The 25,370-nt window shown below is 37.2% G+C and overlaps 2 protein-coding genes across 2 annotated transcripts; one reads left to right on the top strand and one right to left on the bottom strand.

Annotated features, from left to right (window-relative positions):
- The first annotated feature begins 12,151 nt into the window (after window positions 1-12,151).
- Window positions 12,152-12,897, top strand: LOC122009646 (metallothionein-like protein type 2). The gene is made up of 3 exons (XM_042565893.1): window positions 12,152-12,311; window positions 12,386-12,463; window positions 12,546-12,897. The coding sequence occupies exons 1-3, from the start codon at window positions 12,247-12,249 to the stop codon at window positions 12,634-12,636; spliced, it is 234 nt and encodes a 77-aa protein (XP_042421827.1). The 5' UTR covers window positions 12,152-12,246; the 3' UTR covers window positions 12,637-12,897.
- Window positions 12,898-22,875: 9,978 nt separating this feature from the next.
- Window positions 22,876-24,513, bottom strand: LOC122010995 (zinc finger MYM-type protein 1-like). Its single transcript, XM_042567445.1, has 2 exons — window positions 23,404-24,513; window positions 22,876-23,325 (listed from the first exon to the last, which is right to left on the bottom strand). Exons 1-2 carry the CDS (start codon window positions 24,511-24,513, stop codon window positions 22,876-22,878), a joined length of 1,560 nt encoding a protein of 519 aa, XP_042423379.1.
- Between the last annotated feature and the right edge of the window lie 857 nt (window positions 24,514-25,370).

The raw sequence follows: 25,370 nt of genomic DNA, 5'->3' as shown, positions 1-25,370 counted from the left end.
GCATGTCTAGAAAGATATGGCTTCGATCTGGTGCATTTGGCCAAGTGGAACTGACCGAAGCTACCCTTAAATGAATCCTAACCAGTTAGACCAAGATTTAGTACTAAGTTCCGTGGATAGGACAATTCGGAAAACCTCGAAAGGTTGGTTACTTCTAATGATGTCCATGTGACTCACCAAGCTTAGAAGTTTATCCGAAGAATGCCTATTTGTGGAAACCAAAGCTAAATCTGAATCTAACTCACGTTAAACCAAAACTCCATAATTAAAAATCCAATTTCATCTCACGAAATCATAAGATTCTCTGATTGAAAATATAGATCGGGTGAGATGAATAAGGATTCAATTTTAATTTTAAAACTTAATTATTTTCAAAATTTTAATTTTAAACTTAAAAATTAATTTCAAAATTTTAATTTTAAACTTAAAAATTAATTTTAATTTTAAACTTAAAAATTAATTTCAAATTTTAATTTTAAACTTAAAAATTAATTTCAAATTTTAATTTTAAACTTAAAAATTAATTTCAAATTTTAATTTTAAACTTAAATTTATTTTAATTAATTTCAAAATTTTAAACTTAAATTAATTTCAAAATTTTAATTTTAATTTCAAATATTTTTTTTTAAATTCAGTTTCAAAATATTTAATTCAAAATTTTAATTTCAAAATTTTAAAACTTAACTCCAAAACCTAAAACACCAAAAAAACAAAAAACAACAACAGTCAAAAACCAGGGGCGGGCGCCCCTGGTATTCCCCTCCGGGGCGCCCGGAAGGGGATCCGGGCGCCCCGCCCTAAATCAACCCCGGGCGCCCGGAAGGAATCCGGGCGCCCGGAGTCCCCTATAAATAAGGGGCAGCAGGCGCCCCCAATCTTTGCACCACTAATTCTCACTTTTGCCAAGGTTCACTCCGAACCTCAGTGCGAAAGTACTCTAAATCAAAATTTTCTTGCGGTGAAGACGCTGTTGCGATTCAACCGAGGTCGTCAGATCTTTATTTGTCGATGGCTCCTCGGTAAAAAAAATTCTTCCCCTCCCTAAAATTTTTAGAATTTGGTCTCTTATTTTTTTTCTTAGAATGTTTTATTATATATATACAGTAAGAAACGAACAAATACTAGTGCTGGACCCCCAATGCTAGTACGGACCCTAGATTCCCCACAGACGAACTTAGGATTAAGTTTGAGTCAACTATCTATAAAGCCATTAGGACTGCCTGCATAGATAGATCTTTCTTTCTAGTGTCATGTCCCTCCGTTTTAGAGGTTATAGACCACTATAACTTAAAGAACCTTGTCGAATGTACCAGTCCAATAAATATAAGTCTGTGTGCCGAATTTTGCAATAACCTAGTGAAAGTAGACGATCTCACCTATACCACTAGGGCAGCAGGCACTGATATCATATTTTCCCCTACTACTATCCGAGAGTTCTTAGAGTTACGTCCATCTACTTGTTCCTTTTTGTGCTATCCTCCCAAGAATCTACCATTCGGAGATCCCTACTCACATATTACTCTCGATACGATTTATTCGTATTTTTTTGGAGGAGAGCGAGATCCCACTGTGACACAGTTTAGGTTAGTAGAACTTCGAGTCCAGGACTACGCTCTTTATAGGGTGTTAGTCCTTTGCATTTTACCACTGACTACTCGGGACATCGCTGTGATGCGTCCATTTCATTCGTTCTTACTCTATGCCCTGAGTCATAGGTTAGATATTGACATCAGCCTACATATCTTCTCCACCATTATCTACTCGGCTGGATTCGTGACTGATAGACGAGTCCACATGCCATTTTGTCACATTCTGACAGCCTATATGTCCTCGTTGCACATTGATGTCACTAGAGGAGACATTGCCCATATGACCGAGTTCGATGTTATAGCGGCTCGGAACTTCTCCCTAGCTGGTGTCCAGATAGATAGGGATGACGGGACTATGTTTTGGCGGAGGGGGGCACAGCACCAGCCAGATCCAGACGCACAGGTGGACGAGTTCATGCTCGCACTATTTCTAGAGGAAGCCGCACCGGCTCCACCACCGCCCCCAGCTCGAGCACCACGACACGCTCCCCGCACTCTAGCCGACCGTATGACCGGACTAGAGAGAGCTATGGCGAGTCTCCAGCAGGAGAACTCTGATTTTCATCGGGACATACGGCGAGAGGTTGCCGAGTTACGAGCTGCCGGGGACACCCGACACACTGAGCTGATGGCACTTCTTCGATCCTTGGGATCTGGACCACCCCCTTCATCATCTCAGTAGCTTTAGTTATGACCTACTTCTGTAGCTACACTACTTGTAAAATATTTTGGATTTATCTAGTGATATTTCATACCTACATTGATTATGTTCTATCTCGGTAGCCTAGGAATTTTAAATTTCAAAATTGTTTTCAAAAATCACTCCTTCAAATTATAAGTCAAATTTGTTTGTTTTCAAAACCTTCCACTTTTAGATTTTCAAAAACAGTTTTGGCCTTAGACTAGTTTTGAATCCTTAGAAAGCATGTACCCATAGGTCTAGTTTTTGAGCATCTCACCAACACCTTAGGTTTACCTTGCTTGTGTTTGACAAACATAGAAAGGGGTGAGATGTATAGGCCAACTGTCTGGACTTAAGATGCTTATCTCAGTGCATCAGCATAAGTCTGGACGTTAAATACAAATCAGACAGTAATCAGATTAAGTTCATCAGTCAAGTCAAACACTGACTGCTTATAATCAACTTAATCTGACTAACCAAGTGAAAACTACTATTTTCTGATAGTTAGTTAGTAACTAATTGGTTAGATAGCTGTTTAAATTTTAGTATCAAGTTCAGGAGGAGAAATTAATTAAAATGTTATGTGTTTGAAAAACTAACTTGTGGTTGAACATCAGTTTACAAAGAGTTAAAATTTAACTAAGTATTTGAAAAACTTGGAAGTTTAATCCCACCTAATTTTCAAACATGATTTTAAAAGTTAACTATTGAAAATTAAACTTTCCAAATTTCACTTTTATCAAATTAGCCTTAATTTTTCAAATTTAGCTTGATTAACTTTAAAAATTATTTTCTTGAACCAAACTCAGATTTTTACAATAACTCTACACTATGATTGTTCACCCTTGTGTCTTTTTTGATGAATGCCAAAGGGGGAGGGTTAGGTGGTTAAGTTAGAACAACTAAATGCCAACTTGAACAACTAAATGCCAACTTGAAAAACTAACTTAAAACCTTAAAAACCTCGAAAATCATGCTTGATTTCTGCATATATTTATCACTAACTTAACCAGGTTGTCATTCCATCAAAAAGGGGGAGATTGTTGGTGCAGTTAGCACTAACGGTCTAACTCAGGTTTTGATGAATGACAAATCAGGTTAAGTTAGGTTCGTTGTTATCTAACACTCTGATCGAGTGTGCAGGATAAGTCCAGCTAGGTCGACGGGCTGACCGGATAGATGGCGAGAAGTCCAAGCGGGTCGACGGGCTGACCGGACGCTTGGCGAGAAGTCCAAGCGGGTCGACGGGTTGACCGGACGCTTGGCGAGAAGTCCAGCTAGGTCGACGGGTTGACCGGATAGCTGGCGAGAAGTCCAGACGGGTCGACGGTAAGTAAGGTAAGTCACTGGAGGGGAGTGACTGTGAGGACGCGTTCCCGGGAAGGAGACATTAGGCGTCGATCAGGCTTAGATCCATTTCGGATGTCTAAGTCGAGATCGTGACTAGATTCCGGTCTCAGAAAGACGGAATCTAAGTCATACTCTTTTTATCCATCTGTTGAACTTTAAATGTGCTAACAATCTGTGTTGCAGGATATATATTGCCTCGGACTAACTTTGTTTTGCAAGAAAAAGGAGCTTTCTGAAACAAGGTGGTCCGGGCGCCCGGAGGTCCGGGCGCCCGGAAGGGATCCGGGCGCCCGGAAGTCAAAATATATCCAAACCAAGTCGTCACCACGTGGAGCATCTCGGTTTGAGCAGCGACGTCACATTCCAGGCGCTCGGAAGGAATCCAGGCGCCCGGAACATCATATAAAAGAAGCCCCAGGTAGGAGCTTCAGAATCAACCAATCAAGCTGAGAACTCTTCTACTGCTAGTCTTGCTGCTCGACGTTCAGTGCGACGCCAACAAAGCTCCGACACTACGCTTCGTTCTTTTCCCTTTTTTGTCGGTATTTGTTTTCAGTTTTCATTAGCATTCCCTGTACGGTTCTTTTGTAATCATCATTTCGAATTGCTAGTGATTGCCCAACAAAAGTGCTCAAGGACCACGGGCCTTCGAGTAGGAGTCGTCACAGGCTCCAAACGAAGTAAAACCATTGTGTCTATTTTACTTTTCCGCTGCGTTTATACTCAATATTTTCGAATCGACATTCACCCCCCCCCCCCCTCTATCGAATCTAACGGTCCTACAGGTTTAAACTATAAATAAGTTAAAAATTAGATAAAATGATTGTTGTTATGCTTGAAAAATAAAATTGGAAATCAGTTGTCGTTCATTGAAAAAAAAATTAGGTGTACTGTTCTATGCCAACTGGCACGGAGCAAGAACTTCTTAGCTAGGATGTATAACTAAGTCTTGACACCATATATATCATCTCCCCTCTCAAACCTTCATAGGGAACGCGATTTCAAATAAATCCAAGTAGCGTAGGGTCATCAGTAAATTTTGGTCAAAACCCACTGATGGACCTAGACACCTCTAATTGGACTCATTTCAGGTCTTGTGAGATTCTGGTATTACAAAGACTCCAACGATGCTATCCATTACTAATGTATAGTTGTCTAGGAGTGGTAGCACATTTTGAAAATTTTCAGCCTCATATCGGGACTGATATGGTAGCATATTATGCCCAACGCGGGCCTGATATAAAACCATATCAGGCCCAAGAGAGATCTGATAGGTTTCAAAAAAAATTGATACTATCTCTCCCTTCTATAAACTAAAAATGTACTACCATGGGTTTTAAGTCTACAAGATGGGAAGTGAAATATATCTAATAGTATTGTAAAATACCTTTAATCTCTACCTAATTTTTTACTTAAAAATAAAATGGTGATTGTTGGTTCTCATAACTTAAAAGGTGTTCATTAAAATTCATAGCTCCTCCCCTCTCAAACCTTCCTACTGAACGAGAATTTGAAGAAAATCAAATACCCTAAAAAAAGGAGTAATATATAGAAAAAAATAAATCGATACAATATGAACTAAAAAAATTATAATTTTGAATAATTAGAAAAAATTTAGATAAAATAAGAATATTATATATATATATATATATATATATATATATATATATATATATATACATATTAAAGCTGCTCCTCTCTCGATTGTTGTTCATTGAATACAAATAAAATGCACCGTTCCGTGCCAAATGGCATAGAGTAAGTGTTGGGATGAATACTATAAGTCTAACTTTTGTATGAACATCTGTTTTGAAATATTTTGAAATGAGAATATCTTTGGTCAAATGTTTGCATATGTCAATGCAGTTGTCCATTTAATTTATATTGTAGATAACATGATGTGTGGTGTCACACAGAAGATCATGTTATTGGTTCCTTATAAATTATAAATAGTAGCTCACAACCAAGATGGATTGAACCCATTGGAACGGTTATAGTGTAATTTGGTATTAGTCTGTCTTGACTATAAAATTATACTAGTACACTATGTGTGTATTGAGCAGAACCATTTGAGGTTGTTTGATTTGTACTGACTACATAAAAGAACAGAACCTCTATTATTATGGATGTGTTGTTGGTTGGTCCTAGGAAGATCGTACCGGTTCCACTGTATAAAAATTTTGTACAAGTGTCAAACCTTTCCTAAACAACCTATTGTGTTCTTTAGAAATTAAATTAGGAATCGCAAACGGAACTTAACATTATTGATTCCAAATTTAACTTATCTGTTCTTAATGGTTTAGATTTGGATCGCAAGCAGAACTTACCACTATTGATCCAAATCAACCTATGTTATAAATTCAATTAAATATCTATTTCGAAAATCGGCTCCTAGGACAAACATGGCGAGGCACATGACCTTCTTGGTATGGGAGCATTCACCACTGCCTTGACAAAACCTTTTAACAAAATTAAATATTTAATTTCCTAAAATAACATTAAGTTTAACCAAAAAGAACAATCGAATTACAAATTCAAAAAATAAAAAAAAACAAAAATTTGAATCACAAATTCGAAACTCTAGAATCATATGTCTCTTGTGTTTGAAAATCATACAAATAAAAAATTAGTATGATGCGGAAAACAATTACTAGTTATACCTTCCTTTGTAAGCAAATAACCTCTTGATCTTATACCGTATTCCTCTTCTAATCTCGGATGTTGTGTGGGCAACGATCTTCCGAGACGAGAACCACCAAGCTCCTTCTTCTCCAAGCTAGATTCGGCCACCACCAATTCTCCAAGAGAAGTAGAGGTCCAACCACCATCACCAAGCTCCAAGGGATGCAAGAAACAAAACCTCCTTTCTCTCCTTCTTCTCCTAGCTTGAGCCGGCCACCAACAAGAGCTCCAAGAGAGGGATGAAACCAGCCACTAAAGAAGAAGAGAAGAGAAGGAGAAGAATCTCTAGGGCCGGCCACCACCAAGAAAGAGAGGGAGGAAAATATAATAGATGTTGTCACCCATGAAGGCACCTCTACCCCCTCTTTTATAATCCTTGGTCTTGGCAAATAAGGAAAATTTAAATAAAAACTTCCTTTTTACTTTGCCATGAAAAGGAAAATTTAATTTGATTTAAAATCAAATTCCTTTTCTTAAACTATATGGTCAGCCACCTCAAGAGCTTCCAAAATAGGCGAGTTTTAAACAAAATTAAAACTTCCTTATTTGTTTCCGGAAATTTTAAAATAAAATTTCTCTAATAATTTATCCCTTCATGGTTGGTTATAAAAGGAAATTTCTTTAAATTAAAATCTCTCTTTTATAACATGTGAATGATTTCCAAAAAGGAAAATTATCTCTAAAATTAAAATCTCCTTTCAATCTACAAATAAGGAAAGATATCTAATCTTTCTTTTAATCTTTTGTAGAAAACTATAAAAGAAATATTTAATTTTAAAACTCTCTTTTTAAATCATGAACATGGTTACAAAAAAGGAAAGTTTTGTCAAAATTAAAATCTTCCTCTCAATTTACAAATAAGGAAAGATATCAAATCTTTTCTTAATCTTTTGTAGAAGGAAAAATTTAAATTTTAAAATCTCCTTTTAAAACCATGGAATCCATATAAGAAAAATTTAAAAAAAAAATCCTTTTATTTTTCTTAGGGCCGGCCACACCATGCTTGGGCTCTAAGCATTGCCCGACCCCTAACTTGACTCATCCTTTCTTCTTTGGCCGGCCTAAGCTTGGGTTCCAAGCTTGCTTGGCCGACCCCATTAGGATGGGTAAGAAGGTGGGTATAATATTTTATAAATAAGAGACTACGATAGGGACCGAGAGGAGGAATTGGTTTTGGTCTCCCGATGAAATTAAGCTTCCCGTGTTCGCCCCGAACACCCAACTTAATTTCATCAATAATAATTCATACCACTAAAGAATTATTATTAAACTACCGCCCAATCCTAAATTACATTTTGGGCTCCTTCTTATTATAAGTGTGTTAGTCTCCCTGTGTTTAAGATGTCGGATGTCCACTAATTAATTGAGTTACTGACAACTCATTTTAATTAATATCTTAGTCCAAGAGTAGTATCACTTAACCTTATCGTCATGTCAGACTAAGTCCACCTGCAGGGTTTAACATGACAATCCTTATGAGCTCCTCTTGGGGACATTATCAACCTAAATTACTAGGACATAGTTTCCTTCTATAATCAACAACACTCACTATAAGTAATATCATTTCCCAACTTATCGTACCTATTGATTTATCGAACTAAATCTCATCCATTGATAAATTAAAGAAATAAATATTAAATATATGTGTTTGTCATTATATTAGAATTAAGAGCGCACACTTCCATAATAACCGAGGTCTTGTTTTTTTATTTAGTCAGTATAAAAAGAAACTGCCTCAATGGTCCTACTCAATATACTCTAAGGGCATGTTTAGTTGGGGGTTATCATTGATAACCTTAGTAGGTTATCAATAAAAACCTTGTTTGGTTTAGGTAATGATTGATTCCCGGTAATAAACAATTCCCGCCACGTCAGCAAAGTCGGCATGCAACCCAGAATTACATTACCTCAGAAATCTAAGGTTTTTGACGATGCCGGGGTTATCAATTTGTTTATTCCAAAATTACCCCTCCATGCTCAATTTCACCAAATTCCTGCGTGAGGCATACGCGCTCCCGCAGGAGCTCGCCGTCAGCCTTCGACCACACCCGGAGCTGCGACCGTGGCTCCTGTTGGTGGCACGGAACGGCACACGGCGGTTCACCAACGTGTCGCGGTGTCGGTGATTGTGCGGGCGGCAGAGGCGATGGGCTTCAAGGTGGTGCTCGCCGACTTGGAGAGGGTGGCGGAGCACATATATGGGCCGCCGACGAATGATTCGGGGCTGCTCTACTTGCAGGACGACATCAGCGTGGACGAGAGCACGCTGTTGCAGTTGATCTATCATCAAGGCTGGTTCAAAATGGGTGACGGCAGGGAAGAAGCACGCTGTTGCAGTCTTTTCCTTGATCTGTTCGGCGACGGCAAGGTCCTTGATATGTTCGGCGACGGCAGGGAAGAAGAGAAGTCTTTTCCTTGATCTGCGTGGACGAGAGCACGCTATTGCAGTCTTTTCCTTGATATGTTCGGCGACGGCAGGGAAGTAGATAAGTCGAGAGAAGAGATAAACAAGTTTCTAATTTATTCAATTAAATTAATTTAAAAGATTAAAGGGTAAATTAGTAAATGTAAATCTAAATGATTGTATAACCTAAGTTGAACCAAACGCCTAATAGGTTATGTTTTATTCCTCATAACCTTGGTTATGTGATTACTTGGTAATCACATAACCAAGGTTATACATGATAACTTGAACCAAACGCACCCTAAGTATACTAGTGTAATTATATAGTCAAGATAAACTAATACCTAATTACACTACGACTATTTTGATGGTTTGTTCCTTTCCATCTCGGTCGTGAGCTACTGTTTATAATTTATAAGGAACTGATAACATTATCTTCTATGTGTGACACCACACACCATGTTATCTACAATATAAATTAATTGAACAACTACACTTAGCATGTAGATATTTGACCAATGTGATTCTTTATTTCTAAATAAATGTTTATACAAAAGCTAGGTTTTTAGTATACATTCCAACATGTGCGTCCTCTTAATCCCTATATAATAACAAGCACGTATATTTAGTATTTATTTCTTTAACTTATCAATAGGTGAAATTTATTCATTAAATCAATAGGCCCAATGAGTTGGGAAATAGTACTGTTTATATGGTGTATTGTTGATTGTAGAAGGAATCTGTGTCCTAATTATTTAGGCTGATGATGTCCCCTTGAAGAGCTCATAAGAATTATCATGTAAACCCTGCAGGTGGACTTAGTCCGGCATGATAATAAAGTTGAGTGGTACTACTCTTGGAAACAGATGTTAATTAATTGAGTTATCAGTAACTCAATTAATTAACGGACATACGATATCTTAAACACAGGGAGATTAATGCACTCATGATAAAAAGGAGCTCATATTGTAATATGAGATTGGTGCGGTAGTTCAATAATAACCTTTTAGTGGTATGGGTTATTATTGATGGACTTGAGTTAAGTGTTCCGGCCGAACACAGGAAGCCCAAGCTCATCAGGAGGCCTAAACCAATTCCTCCTCTAGGTCCCTGTTGTAACCTCTATATAAATCCTCGCATCCACCATCCACAACTTGGTTTGGTTTGGTTTTTCTTTACCTTCCTAGGGCCGACGGCAAGGGCTATCAAAGGAGTAGGTGGTGGCCCCTAAAACATAAGTTTCCACTTCTCTCTTGCTTAGGACCGGGCGGCACCTCAAGTTTTCCTAGGGTCGGTGCCACCTCTCCCCACCTTGCTAGGGTCGGCTCGTCCTCCACCTTGCTAAGGGTCGGCACCCCCTTCCTCCTTGCTAAGGGTCGGCGCTCTCTCCTCCTTGCTAAGGGCCGGCAGTCCCTCTTCCTTGGTGGGCGACGACTTGGAGAAGAGGAAGAAGACAAGAAGGAAGAAGAGGAGAAGGTGCCTCACCCTAAAACTTCACTTGGTGGCCGGCGGTTTGGAGAAACAAAGAGGGGAAAGGTGTTTGTTGTCTTGGTAGATCGTCACCCATACGATGTCCAAGAAGAGGAGAGGAATATAACAGAAGATCAAGACGTCTTTAGCTACAAAGAAAAGGTACAACTAGTTCTTTGATTTCGCTGCGTAATTAGTTAAGTTTTCTTTATATCGATTTTGAATACCAACACAAGAGGTCAGCGATCTTGTACTTCGATCAAGATGTGCTTTGATCCATCAAGAACATGCTTGATTGATCAAACACATGTCTGATCAAACATGCGGATTGCTAGGAAAAGTTCTGTACTTGTACAATTTTTGTACAAGGAAATTTAAATAGAACAGAATTCCAGCGCCTTCAACTACTTTATGATTAAAATAGAAAATTATAAATTTTCCCTGAGAATCTAAATGTTTGAGTACTTAAATCCCAATTTTAAAATATATTAGCCAAAATACCATAGTTATGTTGTATATCTTGTATGTCTAAAAAAATACTAAAGCGTGACTGTTTGATCAACACTATGTGTTGGTCATGTAAAATAACAGATCCATGATGCCTTATTTTTTTTGGATGTTTGAAAAAAAACTTTTAAAGTGACCTAAGACATTATTTTCTGTCCAACATCAACTGAACCCTATAATTTAGAAAAAATAAAATTTTTTAATCATACTTGTTGAGCTTTTCAAAATCATAAAGTTTCTAAGATGATACCTTTACAGATAATTGAAGTGGAGAGGATGATACACCCGATTCACTTCTTTGTGTCATTATGAAAGAAAATTACTGACGGAAACCCTAAAACCCTTCACTGGAGCCTCGCAAACACTGTGGATTTCAAGGTCGAAATGCTTGATGTCGCTTGAGAGAGTAATGAAGATACTTACATAGGGTTTCACTAGGGGAACGATTTCACCATAAAATTGGATCTTCAATCGGAGAGTTACGAAGAGTACCCAGACATGTATGAGTTGAGAGAGGGAGAGAGAAAAATGATCGTACGATTATTTTTAAATCAAAATGATTTAAAATAGGATTCGAATATCTCAGAAATCAAGATTAAAGAAGGAAGATGGGTGGAAGGATTAAAATGAAAATGTAATATCATTTAACTATGGCTGTAAATGAACCAAGCGTTCGTAAACAAGCTTGGTGTTCGGCTTGGTAAGAGCTTGTTTATGTTCGTTCAATATACACAAGATTGATTAAACAAACAAGCTTGAACAGCTCGTTAAGCTAAACAAACAAGCTTGAACACATATGTGTTCAGCTCGTTAACGTTCGTGAACAATGTTCACGAAGCATATTCATTAATAAAACTCTTTTCAATATGCTAAATAAATAATAAAATAAATAAATAAATTTAAATTTTCAAGCTCAATAACCAATCAAATAACTAAAAGTTTCAAACAATCAAACAAACTTGAATTGAAAGCTCGATAACATTTAAACGAACCAAGCTCGAACCAAGCTTGAATTGAGAGCTTGATAACATCTAAATGAATCAAGCTCAAACTCATAAAAAATAAACCAAACCAAGCTTGAACACTCATTTCAAAAGCTTGGTTCATTTTAAGCTCGGCTTGGCTCGGCTCGGTTACCTTATCAAATAAGCTTGAACATCCCAAAGCTTGACTCAGCTCGACTCATTTACCGTCCTATATTTAACTACGTTTTTGATAAATACATAATTATAATAGGTATTTTAATAACTTTTTAATTTTATGTACGTCTTTTCGTAAATTATCGATAATTTTTTTAATCAGACAGGTACTCATTAGTTGCTGGTCAGATTCTTACCATTCACATTCACCGATAGAATTATAATAAATATCCAATATTAAATGAAAAATTAATGGCTGGGAATAAAAGTCAGTGCCTGGCCCTCCCCATTAATTATGGCGATAGCCTCGCTCTCCGGATCTGTCCACGTGGACGGCGGATACGCTCCGAACTCCTCTTTATAACAAAACAGACAGCAGAGAAAAGAACAAGAAGAAGACGAAGAAGAGAAGAGAAGAGAAGGATGTCTTGCTGCGGAGGCAACTGCGGCTGCGGATCGGGATGCAACTGCGGCAGCGGATGCGGAGGGTATTCGACTTCATTTTCTCATGTTTACCTCCCTCCCCCTCTGTTGTACGTGTGTTTATTTTTTGGATTCGTAGGTGCAAAATGTATCCTGGATTGAGTGAGGAGAAGAGTACTACCGTGACCATGGATCTTGCTCCTGCTCATGCAAAGGGGTAGAATTTCAAGACTATATATAGGAAATAAAAGGAATCTGAAGATTTCTGCGGCTAATGTATCTTGTTGGAACGTGTGCAGGGCGTTTGAGGAAGGCGTGAGTGCAGGATCCGAGAACGGAGGGTGCAAGTGCGGATCCAACTGCACCTGCGACCCCTGCAACTGCAAGTGAAAGTAGAGCCATGGCCTTGGAGAGGAGGGAGAGAGTTTAGCAGTTTGGGTGCCTGTTGACTGTTGTGTTTGTCCAAATGCAGAAGAAGAAGAAGTGAAGAAATAATAGTAGTCTTCTTGATCTTCTTGTAGTACAAGTAAAATAAGAGTTGGGTTTCTCTGTGAATTCCTCCTTCTCCATTGATGGCTAGTTGTTGCGTGTCGCAGTGTTTGGCTGTGTACTAATTGTGTTGCGTTTGAATGAAGTGCTATGCTTCCATTAGTCATCAAGACTTTCCTATATGAAATATAATATTTTATGAAAAATTAAATATTTTTTGAAGAAAATTTATATTATCTGATATGATCCTGTCTCTGTCTGTGTCCCCTGTTGCTTTTTCATTTAGCTTTGCTTCTGCATGTGATGCTGTAACTGTCCTCTGCTTTATTGAGAGTCCTTATCTGGTGGTGTGGTCTCCACTATCCAGCTGTTTGTCAACAGATCAGGCAGGATTGCTATTTATATTATGAAGGTAGCTTTTGATTCAGAGGAGGATTAGAACGAGGAAATAAATTTATTTTTAAATTTTTATGTTTAGTTTAGAAAATAAAATTAAAATTTTAGAATAAAATTTAAAAGTTTGGGTACTTAACTCTGTTTTCTTGTATTTTGAGAGTCTTGTATCGTGAGAGAATGAGAATTAAGTTTTAAATAAAAATATTTTTTTTATATTATTTTATTTATTCTTATTTTTTTTATCATTTTTTTTCTCTCCTTAATTTATCATCATATTTTCTCTCCTTTTTTTTTCCTTAATTTTTTTTCTTTTCATTCTTCCATCATATTTTCTCTTTCCTCATCATATTTCATTATGTTTTCTCTCCATATGTGTTACGATCATGAGATCTGAGATTTAACCATATGTGATTTATTTCTTCCGTGTTGATCTTGAGATGAGTTGACAGAGGCGCTGGAGGCAAGCGTATTCACTTTTTGTCATCATGCTTTCTCTTTATACACTATCTTTTATCATTTTTTTCTCATTACACTTTCTTTCTCATCGTGCTTCTCTCTCATTATACTTTCTCTTTTCTCAATCTCTCCCATCGTACACACTCTCTCTTCATTTTTTTCTCATCACATTTTCTCTCTCTTTATTCTCTCATATCATATTTTCTACTTTCTCATCGCATTTTTTCTCGGTCCCCTCAGATGGGTCGAGTGGCTAGCGTATGAGGTGTTGCCATCATGAGGTTTGAGGTTCGAATCTCGGCAAAGCCTAGGTAAATGTCTCCCTTATGTGCTAGTCACTATTCCAAAGGCTAGTAGCCGCCCGTGATTTACCTTCTCCGTGTTAACCTTGGGAAGGGTTGGCGGGGGCGCTGAGGGCAAATGTATTCGCCTTTTTTGCCATCATATTTTCTATTTTCTTTCTCTTTATTCTCTCATATCATATTTTCTCTCTCATCGTATTTTCTCAGTTCTCATTCACTCTCATATCATACTCTCTTCCCTAATTTTTTTCTCATTATATTTTCCTTCTCTTTTTTTTTCCCTTCGTATTTCATCTCTTATCACATTTTCTCCCTCATCATATTTTTCTCTCATATCTAATTTTTTTCCTCTTATTTTTCTCTAAGGATAAAAAAAAAGAAATTTAAATTTATTTTAATAAAAAAATATCCAACTAATCAAATATTATTTTTAAGAGTGATATTCATATTTATACTCATTCACATTCTCATTCCATAATATTATAATTTTTATTCTAATTTTAATTTCTAAGAAAGAAACAAACTCCACCTAATTTTATCTGGTGTTAACTGAACTAAAATAGTTTTTTTTCTCTTTCTTTCTGTTAATTCAATTTATAAAAAATAGATTTAAGAGGATTATTGATACTATAATTGTCGGCCCTGAAACTTAACACAGACAACTTACCTATGGTTGGCCCAATTAGATCAGTTATCGGGCTATTCAGACTCATCACCTAATTTAAATCTTCAGATGTAAATAATAATATCAGTAATTTCTCAAATGATGCATCCCAAATTTTGATTGCCCAAAAACGCCTCAAATTTGAAAAATGCTTAAAACGCGCATCACTTTTCCGTTTACCCTACTGCCAAAATTGACATGTTCTTCTTCTCTCTTTTCTATTACAAATTTTCTTTCTCATCTTCCTGTTAAATTAAATTAAATCTTTTTTTTTATCAACTACTGAGATATTGATTTTTAAAATTCATGACAGTTTACAGCACTGCTGTGAAACTACTTTACAAAAACAGCACAACGGGAATGTTAATTTCTCAAAATTAATACTACATATCACCATTAATTTTTAAAAATTAATATCATGACATTAGAGTTCTCATTTTGATCCAAACTTATTAATAAATTAAGAAATTTATATTTTTAAAAAGTTGACATGTAATCCAAAAACAGTATTATGATGTTCACATCTAACTCCATACATAAAATTTATCTTACATATATTATAATTAGACATGTACTATCGTCTTTCATTACTTATCAATTTTTTAAAAGTTCATTGAATTTTAATCAAAATTTATTAATACATCTGGATACCTCGAATTAAACTATTCCCATTCTTATTGGTTTCTACTGTACTCTAAATTTCAAAAATGTCCTTTATAGTTTTAACACAAAAATTTAATACACCAGCACTGTTAGAGGCGATCAATATATGTTACGGAAATATACTACTAATTACCAATAGCCATTACAGTTCCCATGAGGGCCGACACATCAAGACGTTGAAATTAGCATGTTTACATGATTTTTGCTATAACATCCCATCAAACGGAAACAAATCAAGTCACACCATACAAATTCTCAAAAAAAAAAAAACAACTTTTGTTTTTCTTCACCAAATCAATAAAACAAATGACATTATCACTATTTTTTCCACACTAAATCATTCATTAAAAAAAAAAACATCACCATCTAAATCATATAATAACTTTATTACACAAATAATAGCTCCCGACGTAGCACAGACGGTAGTCACATGACATCTTTGATATAATGGCAGGAGTCAATTCTTAAAAAATGACGATATGAGATTTTCTTTACCACGTATCTAACACTTATGTACTTATATGTACCTCCCTCTATATCTGTGGGGTCGACATTATGAGGATCGTTATGTAGCGGATCTATAAATTTTTATTACATAAAAAAAATAATAAAATATAATTTAGATGAATAAATTTATTTATACATAGACGTAATCATCCAGAATAATAAGCTTTTTAATTAATTATTTATCTGTTGAATTTAAAGCAATATTAATGTGATGGGTTAAGGCATGAGGAAATGCAATCAGATATGCCTACGTGCATATTAGTGGGTGATCTTGTCTGAGAGCTAAGTCGATGGATGCTGGGGATATGACGTTCTTGTTGATTGGTCGAAAGCTTCGAAGGTGTGGGGGGTTTCCGGGCGATGACCCTCCGACGCTCAAGTAAGATCTTCGGCAGAAAGAAGTAGAGCAAAGAGGAAGCGAAAACTGTAGCTACAATAAAGAAGTACGCATACCTCCGTCGATGTCTGGGGGTCTTATATAGGGCTCCCCCAGAGGCATGTGCACGCTCCTCGAGGCGTGCACGCTCCTCAAAGTATACCTGGAATGGACGTGTCAGAAAAGCGTGTCTGACGTCATACCTTAATAGCACGAGCATATCCCAGACATGACAATGGAAGCTTCCACCGTACGATTCTCTGTTTGACCATGTCGTCTGTCGGTGACATTGGTCCTTAAGAAGATATCGCCAGCTGCTTCTTTTGTCCTTTACCGGGTCGAGCGGAGAAACTGCTCGGCTAGTGCCTTTCGGGCGATCCCATGGGTGGGCCGAGCGGGATGTCCGCTCGGCCAATCATCCTATTGTCCCGCCTCCGTCTTGCCGAGCGAAGAAACCATATCTGCGGGGTCGAGCGGGGGGTCGCTCGACCCTCGTTCCTCCCTGTTAGAGCCATGCTTGAGTCTTCTAAGCGTCGGAAGTTCGGCATCAGGCCGAGCTGTAATGCAGAATCGAACACACATGCCCGCTCAGTTGGATACTCACGGTGTTGATCGTTAACTTTAACCTCCTACATGGCTCAGGACTTTTTGCAGGACGGGAACCTCTCGTACCGCCAAATCAGTAGGCTTGTTGTATTTCTCCATCTTACAGTACTAATACCACATAAGAATTTTATCCAACGAAATCGGTTCAATTTTATAGGCGCAATATATTAAATGAGATTTAGTTAAGATCGTAAATATAAATTTTATTATAGATGAATTTATAATTCAAAAATCTCGTAGGGTCCAATCTCATTATATATATATATATATATATATATATATATATATATATATATATATATATATATATATATATATATATACAAAAAATTCTAACTATCAAATAAATATATTAAAAGATAACAGTACTAAATACAGATATAAAAATATGTGTATACCAATAAAGTAATTATTTTTTAATACTTGAACCATCAGCATCAGATCTAGACATACAAACAAGAGGAGGCAACTGGATCCTACGAGTGCTCATCTGTTGAAAATGTTGTAAAATTTGTTCATTTTCAATGTAGCAAAAATATCCTTCTCGATGTGTCACGACCCAAGTAGTCCCTGTCAGAAGAAATTTCGACAGCATCTCCCCTGTACGGGTGACAATAAGAATCCAGAATACATATATCTATACCTCGGCCACACACGGCCGGAACAATACAATACAAATAAGAAACAAACCACGCAGTTTATATCAACATTCCACGCAGTTCAACATATAATCAATCTACGCAGTTTAATAAAGAAGAACGATATAGAATCCTCGAAGATATATGTAAACATCCTACTCCACTACAACGAAGAAAACAAATTCACAAAGTAATGAGAAAAACCGCAACGGAAAACAAAAGTAGCAAACCCGAATGTTCAAAGTCCACAATACAAACCCACAATACAAGTATATAAGATGCAAAAGCAAAATATAATCTGACAAAGAAAATCCTCGCGATAATGGGGCTAACTACTGGAATATCTCCCGATGGTCTCAATCTGAAAAATAGTAACAACGGTGTGAGTTCAAAGAACTCAGCAGGTAATCCAATAGATATGTACAACAACATATAACCACCAGTAACATCCTATGGTACAGTACACTAAACCATAGAGCCTACAGTACAGTTTCCTAACAGTACAACCTACGGTATAGTCTCCTAACAGTATAACAGATATGCATAGCTGAAATAAACTGTAATAACCAGCAATAGGCATAAAGTACAGTCTATAGCAAGAATAATAAGAAAATGCATAACTGAAATAAACTGTACTCACCTACGAGGCTTGTGCAACTGACTGTGAACATACACAGATAAAAATAGTCAGAACAAAAGCATGTATCTTGTATACATGTCAATCATATGCAATCACCAAAATGCATCAATCATAAAGAATGCAATCCGTGCATATGATGCAATATGTGTTGGTTGCTACTCGTAAAACCTAGAGGTTCCACTGTACAAAAATTTTGTACAAAGGTCCGAACCTTTTCCTAGCTACCATGTGTTCTTTTAAATTAAATTTTGGATCGCCTGCGGAACTTAACACGTTTGATCCAAAACTTAATCTATTCATTCCTTTAGGTTTTGACTTGGGTCTCCTGCGGAACTTAATACGTTCGACCCAAATCACCTTAAGTTATTAATTCCATTAAATATTAATTTTCATAATTGGTTCCCAGTACTGACGTGGCGAGACACACGGCCTTCTTGGATATGGGAGCAACCACCACCGACTAGACAAAACCTTTTATGGAAAGATAATATTTAATTTCCTAAAATAACTTTAGGTTAACCGAAAAGAACAATCAAATCACAAGGGAAAGAAAAACAAAAGAACACAACATCGAAAACAAATTCGAAATATTAGAATCGCATGCCTCTTGTATTTGGTATTATTTCCTAAAATAACTAGTATGATGCGGAAAAGAAAAATACTAGTTATACCTTTTAGAAAGACCTCTTGATCTTCTACCGTATTCCTCTTCTAACCTCGGACGTTGTGTGGGCAACGATCTTCCGAGATGAGAAACCACCAAAGCACCTTCTTCTCCTTTCTTCAAGTTTCGGCCAAGCACTATGCTTCCAAAAGATGAAGATATTTTTCCACCAACCAAGCTCCAAGGGATGTAAGCTTTCTCTCCTTCTTCTCCAAGCTAAAATCCGGCCACCACTTGATCTCCAAGGAGGAAGAGAGGTTCGGCCACAAGATGGAGAGAAGAGAAAAGAAGGAGGCCGGCCATACCAAGGAAGAAAAGAGGGAGAAAATAATAGAGGTTCAATCTAATGAATGCACCTTAACCCCCTCTTTTATAATCCTTGGCTTTAGTAATTAAGGAAATTTAGTTACAATTAATTTCCTTAACTTTCCTTGATATAAAATAATTAGGAAGAATTAAATAAAACTTCCTATTAACTCTTATCATGGCCGGCCACACCATTGGCTCACAAATAAGGAAACTTTTCGTCAAAAATTAAAATCTCCTTATTTACTTTCAGAAAATATTAAAAATAATATTTCCACTTTTATATCCCTTCATGGTTGATTATAAAATGAAAAAATAAAATTAAAACTCCTCTCCTTTTAATTCCATGTGATCGGCCTCACGTGAACATATCAATGTTTGATAATTTTCTCAAAACTTCTTCACATGGCAAGCAAAACGTTAATAAGTTGTTCACGTTGATAAGCAACACCAATGTTCTGTTCACATTGATCTCAACATGTTGACAAGCTTCTCACGTTGACCAATTGGCAAGAAAAACTTCTCATGTTGACTCAATTGGGAACTTGTTGTTCTCATGAAGCATCCTTGGATAGCAACACCAATAACATGGACTTGAAGATGGGCTTGAGTAGATACAAGGTTTTATAAATAAGAAGCTACGATAGGGACCGAAAGGAGGAATTGATTTTGGTCTCCCGATAAAATTAAGCATCCCGTGATCGCCCCGAACATCCAACTTAATTTCATCAATAATAACCCATTCCACTAGAGAATTATTATTGAACTACCGCATCAATCCCAAATTACATTTTGGGCTCCTTCTTATTATGAGTGTGTTAGTCTCTCTGTGTTTAAGATGTCGAATGTCCACTAATTAAGTGAGTTACTGACAACTCATTTAATTAATATCTTAGTCCAAGAGTAGTACCACTCAACCTTATCGTCATGTCAGACTAAGTCCACCTGCAGGGTTTAACATGACAATCCTTATGAGCTCCTCTTGGGGACATTATCAACCTAGTATCTCTAGGACACAGTTTCCTTCTATAATCAACAACACACACTATAAGTGATATCATTTCCCAACTTATCGGGCTTATTGATTTATCGAACTAAATCTCACCCATTGATAAATTAAAAAAATAAATATCAAATATATGTACTTGTTATTATATTAGGATTAAGAGCACACACTTCCATAATAACTGAGGTCTTTGTTTCTTTATAAAGTCAGTATAAAAGAAACGACCTCTAATGGTCCTACTCAATACACTCTAAGTGTACTAGTGTAATTATATAGTTAAGATAAACTAATACCTAATTACACTACGACCTTCCAATGGTTTGTTCCTTTCCATCTTGGTCGTGAGCTACTGTTTATAATTTATAAGGTACTGATAACATGATTCTCTGTGTGTGACACCACACACCATGTTATCTACAATATAAATTAATTGAACAACTATATTTATCATAAATATAGACATTTGACCAATGTGATTATTATTTCTAGATAAATGTTTATACCAAAAACTAGGCTTTTAGTATACATCCTAACAATATGACATGGTCACCCCTGACGCCAATCAGCCGTCTCACACACACGATGGCGAGACCGAGTGGGTAGGGCTGTGACACCGTGCACTCTGCCGTCACTACCCCTGATGAGTGATCGAGTGGACGGGATGCTGTCGGAGTACACCTATCCTCCTACCTCAGACATAGTGAGGGAGCGCAATGCTCTCATCTCCCGGTACGCGATGACGGGGAAGGATCCCGGCTGTAACCCCGTTGTATCGTGCTACCCATGAGCACCCCGGCGGTGCACCACCGAGCAACCTACCACACACACCCTGAGTGTTGTGCCACTACCCATGTAGTGGTCATGCTGTGTGCAAGCCCTCATGTAGCCGGCTGACGAGCTCAACAATAATGGAGTCGTCAATCACCCAGCATGCAATCATGCAATATGGTGCGTGCGGCTACAGTATGTCATACATGAACATATCCTCCTCCATATGTGTAGGTGCCAAAAAGGTAAACGCATATATAACAGAGATATAAGCAACATAAATCCAACAACATATAACAAGTACCTACAGCAACTAATCCAGTGGAAAGTAACACTAAATGTACCTATCCATCTCTATAAACATATATATACATGGCAAAAGATAAAAGCATCCAGTTCTAAAGTAAAGCAACTAACGGAAGAAGTATATGATAGGTATCAACTAAGCTAAGACCAGGGAAGAGATAAATCTACCATCTACCACTAGTAATTATATATAAACTATACATATCATAAGACAGCATCAAAAGATAAGTCAAAGGGTACCCGCCTCAAATAGAAGGTACAATCAAGCGATCCAAAGTCGAGATGCCCGTCTCGAATCAGAGTCCTGTGTCAAACAACAATATTTATATTTTATTTAGCTAAATTCAAATGAATAGCTAAATAAAATCCATAAAACCAAATTAGGGAAAACCCCTAATCAAGTCAATCACATCCTACCTAAATAAAATCTAACGGTCAATTAGGGTTAGTTACCTAATCCCTAATCACCAGTTAGATTAGAAACATAAACTTAAATTAAATCTAATAATTGACTAGGGTTAATTATCTTAACCCTAATCATTCCATTAGATTAATTTAAGTAATTAAATCTAATCACACTAATCATGTAATCAAATTATCCCTAATGCAATGCATAAACCTAAAATAACTGTTCTACAGCAAGATCAAGAACCCTACATACAATTAACAACTAGTATAATTCATCTACATCATGCATAACCATCTAGAAATCAAATCACACCATGATCTACAACTAAGATCGAAAATCCAATACCTTACCTAAATTCCTAGCACTGTTCTGTTGATCCACACAAAGAAATGGTGCTGCCAGGAAAGGTAGCTGCTGTTGGAGAGTTGTCGGAACTAGAAATGTTGTTGTAAACCACATCAATGACCACAATTCCAACATCACAACAACACAACCTCGCTGCTAAAATCCTTCCTACTGATCGGATGAAGATAACATCTCAGGCGATCAAGAAATCAACACCATAGAAATGGAACAGAACCTCCTCTCTGCTGGATTTCTTCCCTACCATTTGGATCAAGGTGAGATCAAGAACACCACAGAACAACAACCTACTAGCTCAAAGAACACCACAACACCAAAACATCATAGTAACCAAAACTCACCTCACTGATCAGATCAAGAGAAGTGATCAACCAGTGTAGATCACAAATCAAGCAACAATCCTTCTAGCCCCTGTCCGACACCTCAATGATCCCAACATCTCCAATCTATGACCTAAATCAACCTCAAAGAAAAGGAGGTGCGTCGGTAATCTAGGGCAGAGACAAGAAAGTAAAGAAGAAAGGATCGGTCGAGGTTTCTTACCCTCGGAGCCCTAAAGACCCTTCCACGCGACGATCGGGTGGATTTGGATCGATCCAGTGGCGTCAGATCGGGGAAGAAAGGTCGGCTAGAGGAGATGCGACACCATGTCTGCAATCTGGAGAGGAACAGCGCCACCCAGATCTGTGCTCAACGGCCGCCGATGCCGGTAAAGGAAGATCGCCGGAGCTGGAGCCTTGCTCCCGTCGCCGTCGCTTGTCCGCGAGAGAGAACAGAGAGAGGAAAGGGTCGGGGAAGAGAGTCAGGGAAGGAGAGGAAATCGCAGTGAAGAGGAGGGTCGGGTTCGGCGTTTGGGAGAAATAAAAAGAAAATGAAAAAGGGATTTATATATTAGAACATTTTCTCACTTAAATGGGTATCCCAAACATGCTTTATCCGTGCCACCGATTGATCCCCTCAAAACCCTCCGTACGAGCTCAAAAAAATTCCTAGAAAATTTCTAAAAATTCCGGAAAAATTCTATAAGGCTATTTTCCAAATAGCCCTATTAATTAAATTTTCCTGAGATCTCACACGATGTATACTACCAAACTGTCATTCATCCACTCATCCCCCATCCTATTATGCAAATCAGTCTTGATAATTTTCATCGCAGAAAAAACTCTTTTAACAGAAGCAGTTGCAACTGGTAAAACTAATGCTAACTCGATCAACCAATATACCAATGGAAAAATTGTATTCTTCCCCGTTTCAATCGTCTTTTTAGCAAGACTTCCCAAATCTTTAATCATAGAAAATTCACCTCGTACATTTTGAATGTAAGTCTCAAGTTGGTCCTCAAGTATTGCATGATCAGTCAATGAAAAGTCCTCCGGATAAAGTTCAGCAAGGTGGAGTAGCTTACCAATATCAAATTGAGAAAAAGAGTCCTTTGGATCTAAGCAAGCAATGCAAGTAAATACCTCCGTACTTGATTCTAAAAACCGATTACTCATCTCTTGAACCAACATATCAAGAACCTAATATTGTAACAGTAAAAAATGAATAAAAAACATTATTAGAAAATTAAAATTCAATAAAATATTTAAAAATAATACCTGATAAAAAATTTCAACACGATAGTGATGAAAATTAGTAATCATTTGTCCATTTCGTCTGCTGTGACCATGAGTTCTCATATTTTCTTTCATATTTGGTACTGGGGTCATATGGTTACTACAAAATTTGTTGACGACGTCCAAAAAATTCTCCCATCCTTCCTCTCTCAATTTTTGTAATCGAACTTTCATTGTCTTGATAAAACTGATAGCCAGTACAATGTTTTGACCCTTTTGTTGTAAGACAAGTGACAATTCATTTGTGATTCCCAATAAAGATTTCATTAAATGCATCACAAACACAAATTCATAACTCTCCATCTTATCAATTAAACTGGTGGTGATATCACTATTATCATCATTAGTACCATCATCATACACATTTTCAAGCACTTGTAAAACAGAAGTCCACGTAGACATCAAACGGATAATAGTCATGTAATGTGAACCCCAACGAGTATCCCCTGGCCGTTTTAAATTGATTTCCTGATTTTTTCCTTTGCCACTAACAATATCTCCTTTCTCCAAACATTCTACAAGTCTATCATGTTCAAGTTGTCTAAACTTATCTTTTCTTTTGCATGAAGCACCAGTAATATTCACAATCATAGTAACATATTGGAAGAAATCACTCACAATTCGATTGCTTTTAGCAACTGCAATAACAACTAGTTGAAGTTGGTGAGCAAAACAATGGACATATCTTGCAGATGAATTTTCCTTCAATATAAGAGCCTTCAATCCATTATACTCACCTCGCATATTTGAAGCTCCGTCATATCCTTGACCTCTTAATCTTGATAATGACAACTTATGTTTTGCAAACAATTCATCAATAGTCTTCTTTAAAGAAATAGCAGAAGTGTCAGACACATGTGCAATAGCAAGAAATCTTTCAACAACACATCCATGTTTGTTCACGTATCTTAAAACAACTCCCATTTGTTCTTTGACTGAAATATCTCGACACTCATCAACCATAAGAGAAAATATATTGTCTTTTATATCATTAAGAATGACATTTGTGACTTCAGCAGCACAAGCCCGTGTTAAATCCTTTTGAATTGTTGGAGACTTCATTTGATTGTTTCCAGGGGAATTTTCATTCATGGTGATACGAACCCCACCAATAAATGTGATGGAACCCGAAATAAAGGTGGATAGAACCCCAAGAACTAAACACAAGAGTGTGAGCCTTAACCCGTAACCAAGAATTGGCACAAACCAAGCCTACGAAGGAAAGAAACGCCACACCTAGGGGTGATAAGTTTCGATGGGTTGAACGCCACGAGAGTAGACTCGATAAGTTCAGCAAGTTCTTTCAAGAACTAAGAGAGCACACAATCTCACCAAAAACTAAGTTGCTTCATACTAAGATGTCCCTCCCTTACATAATGGGAGTGAACAAGGAAAATACAAGATAAGTACATGCACAATTAGAGTCCCAATGTTGCATGCCTCATGCAAACTATCTAGAAACCCAAAACAAAATAAATGCATGCACAATTAGAGTCCCAAGTTGCATGCTTTATTAAACAATCTAAAATACTTAAGTCTTCATGCATGAACGAATTCCCATGCTTTGCATGCTTAATAGCGTTCTTCCGGCCAGTCATGGATGGTTGTGCCCGATTACGTGGATTAGGTCACGACTAGCAGTTGCGATTATATTGGTTTCTCCTTGCTCATAGTCCTCCCAATGTTTTTGATTAGCCCATTTAGTGCTTCCTTGAAACGCTTTGCCCGTAGTCTTGTAATTGGGCCTTCCAGATGTGATAACTGATCTCTCCTATCTTCAGCCCTTGAGCATACATCATTCTCCCCTTCTTGAAAAGGATTTGTCCTCAAATCATCACCTGCATCAAACGGGGATAAGTCAGCAACATTAAAAGTAGAATGTACGTCATACTCACCTGGTAGTTCAAGTTTGTAGGCATTATCATTGATGCGCTCTAATACTTGAAATG

The sequence above is a fragment of the Zingiber officinale genome, chromosome 8A (genome assembly GCF_018446385.1).
Source record: "Zingiber officinale cultivar Zhangliang chromosome 8A, Zo_v1.1, whole genome shotgun sequence".
Lineage (NCBI taxonomy): Eukaryota > Viridiplantae > Streptophyta > Magnoliopsida > Zingiberales > Zingiberaceae > Zingiber > Zingiber officinale.
Note: the sequence above shows the minus strand (reverse complement) of the source record. Positions and strands in the feature narration are given on the sequence as shown.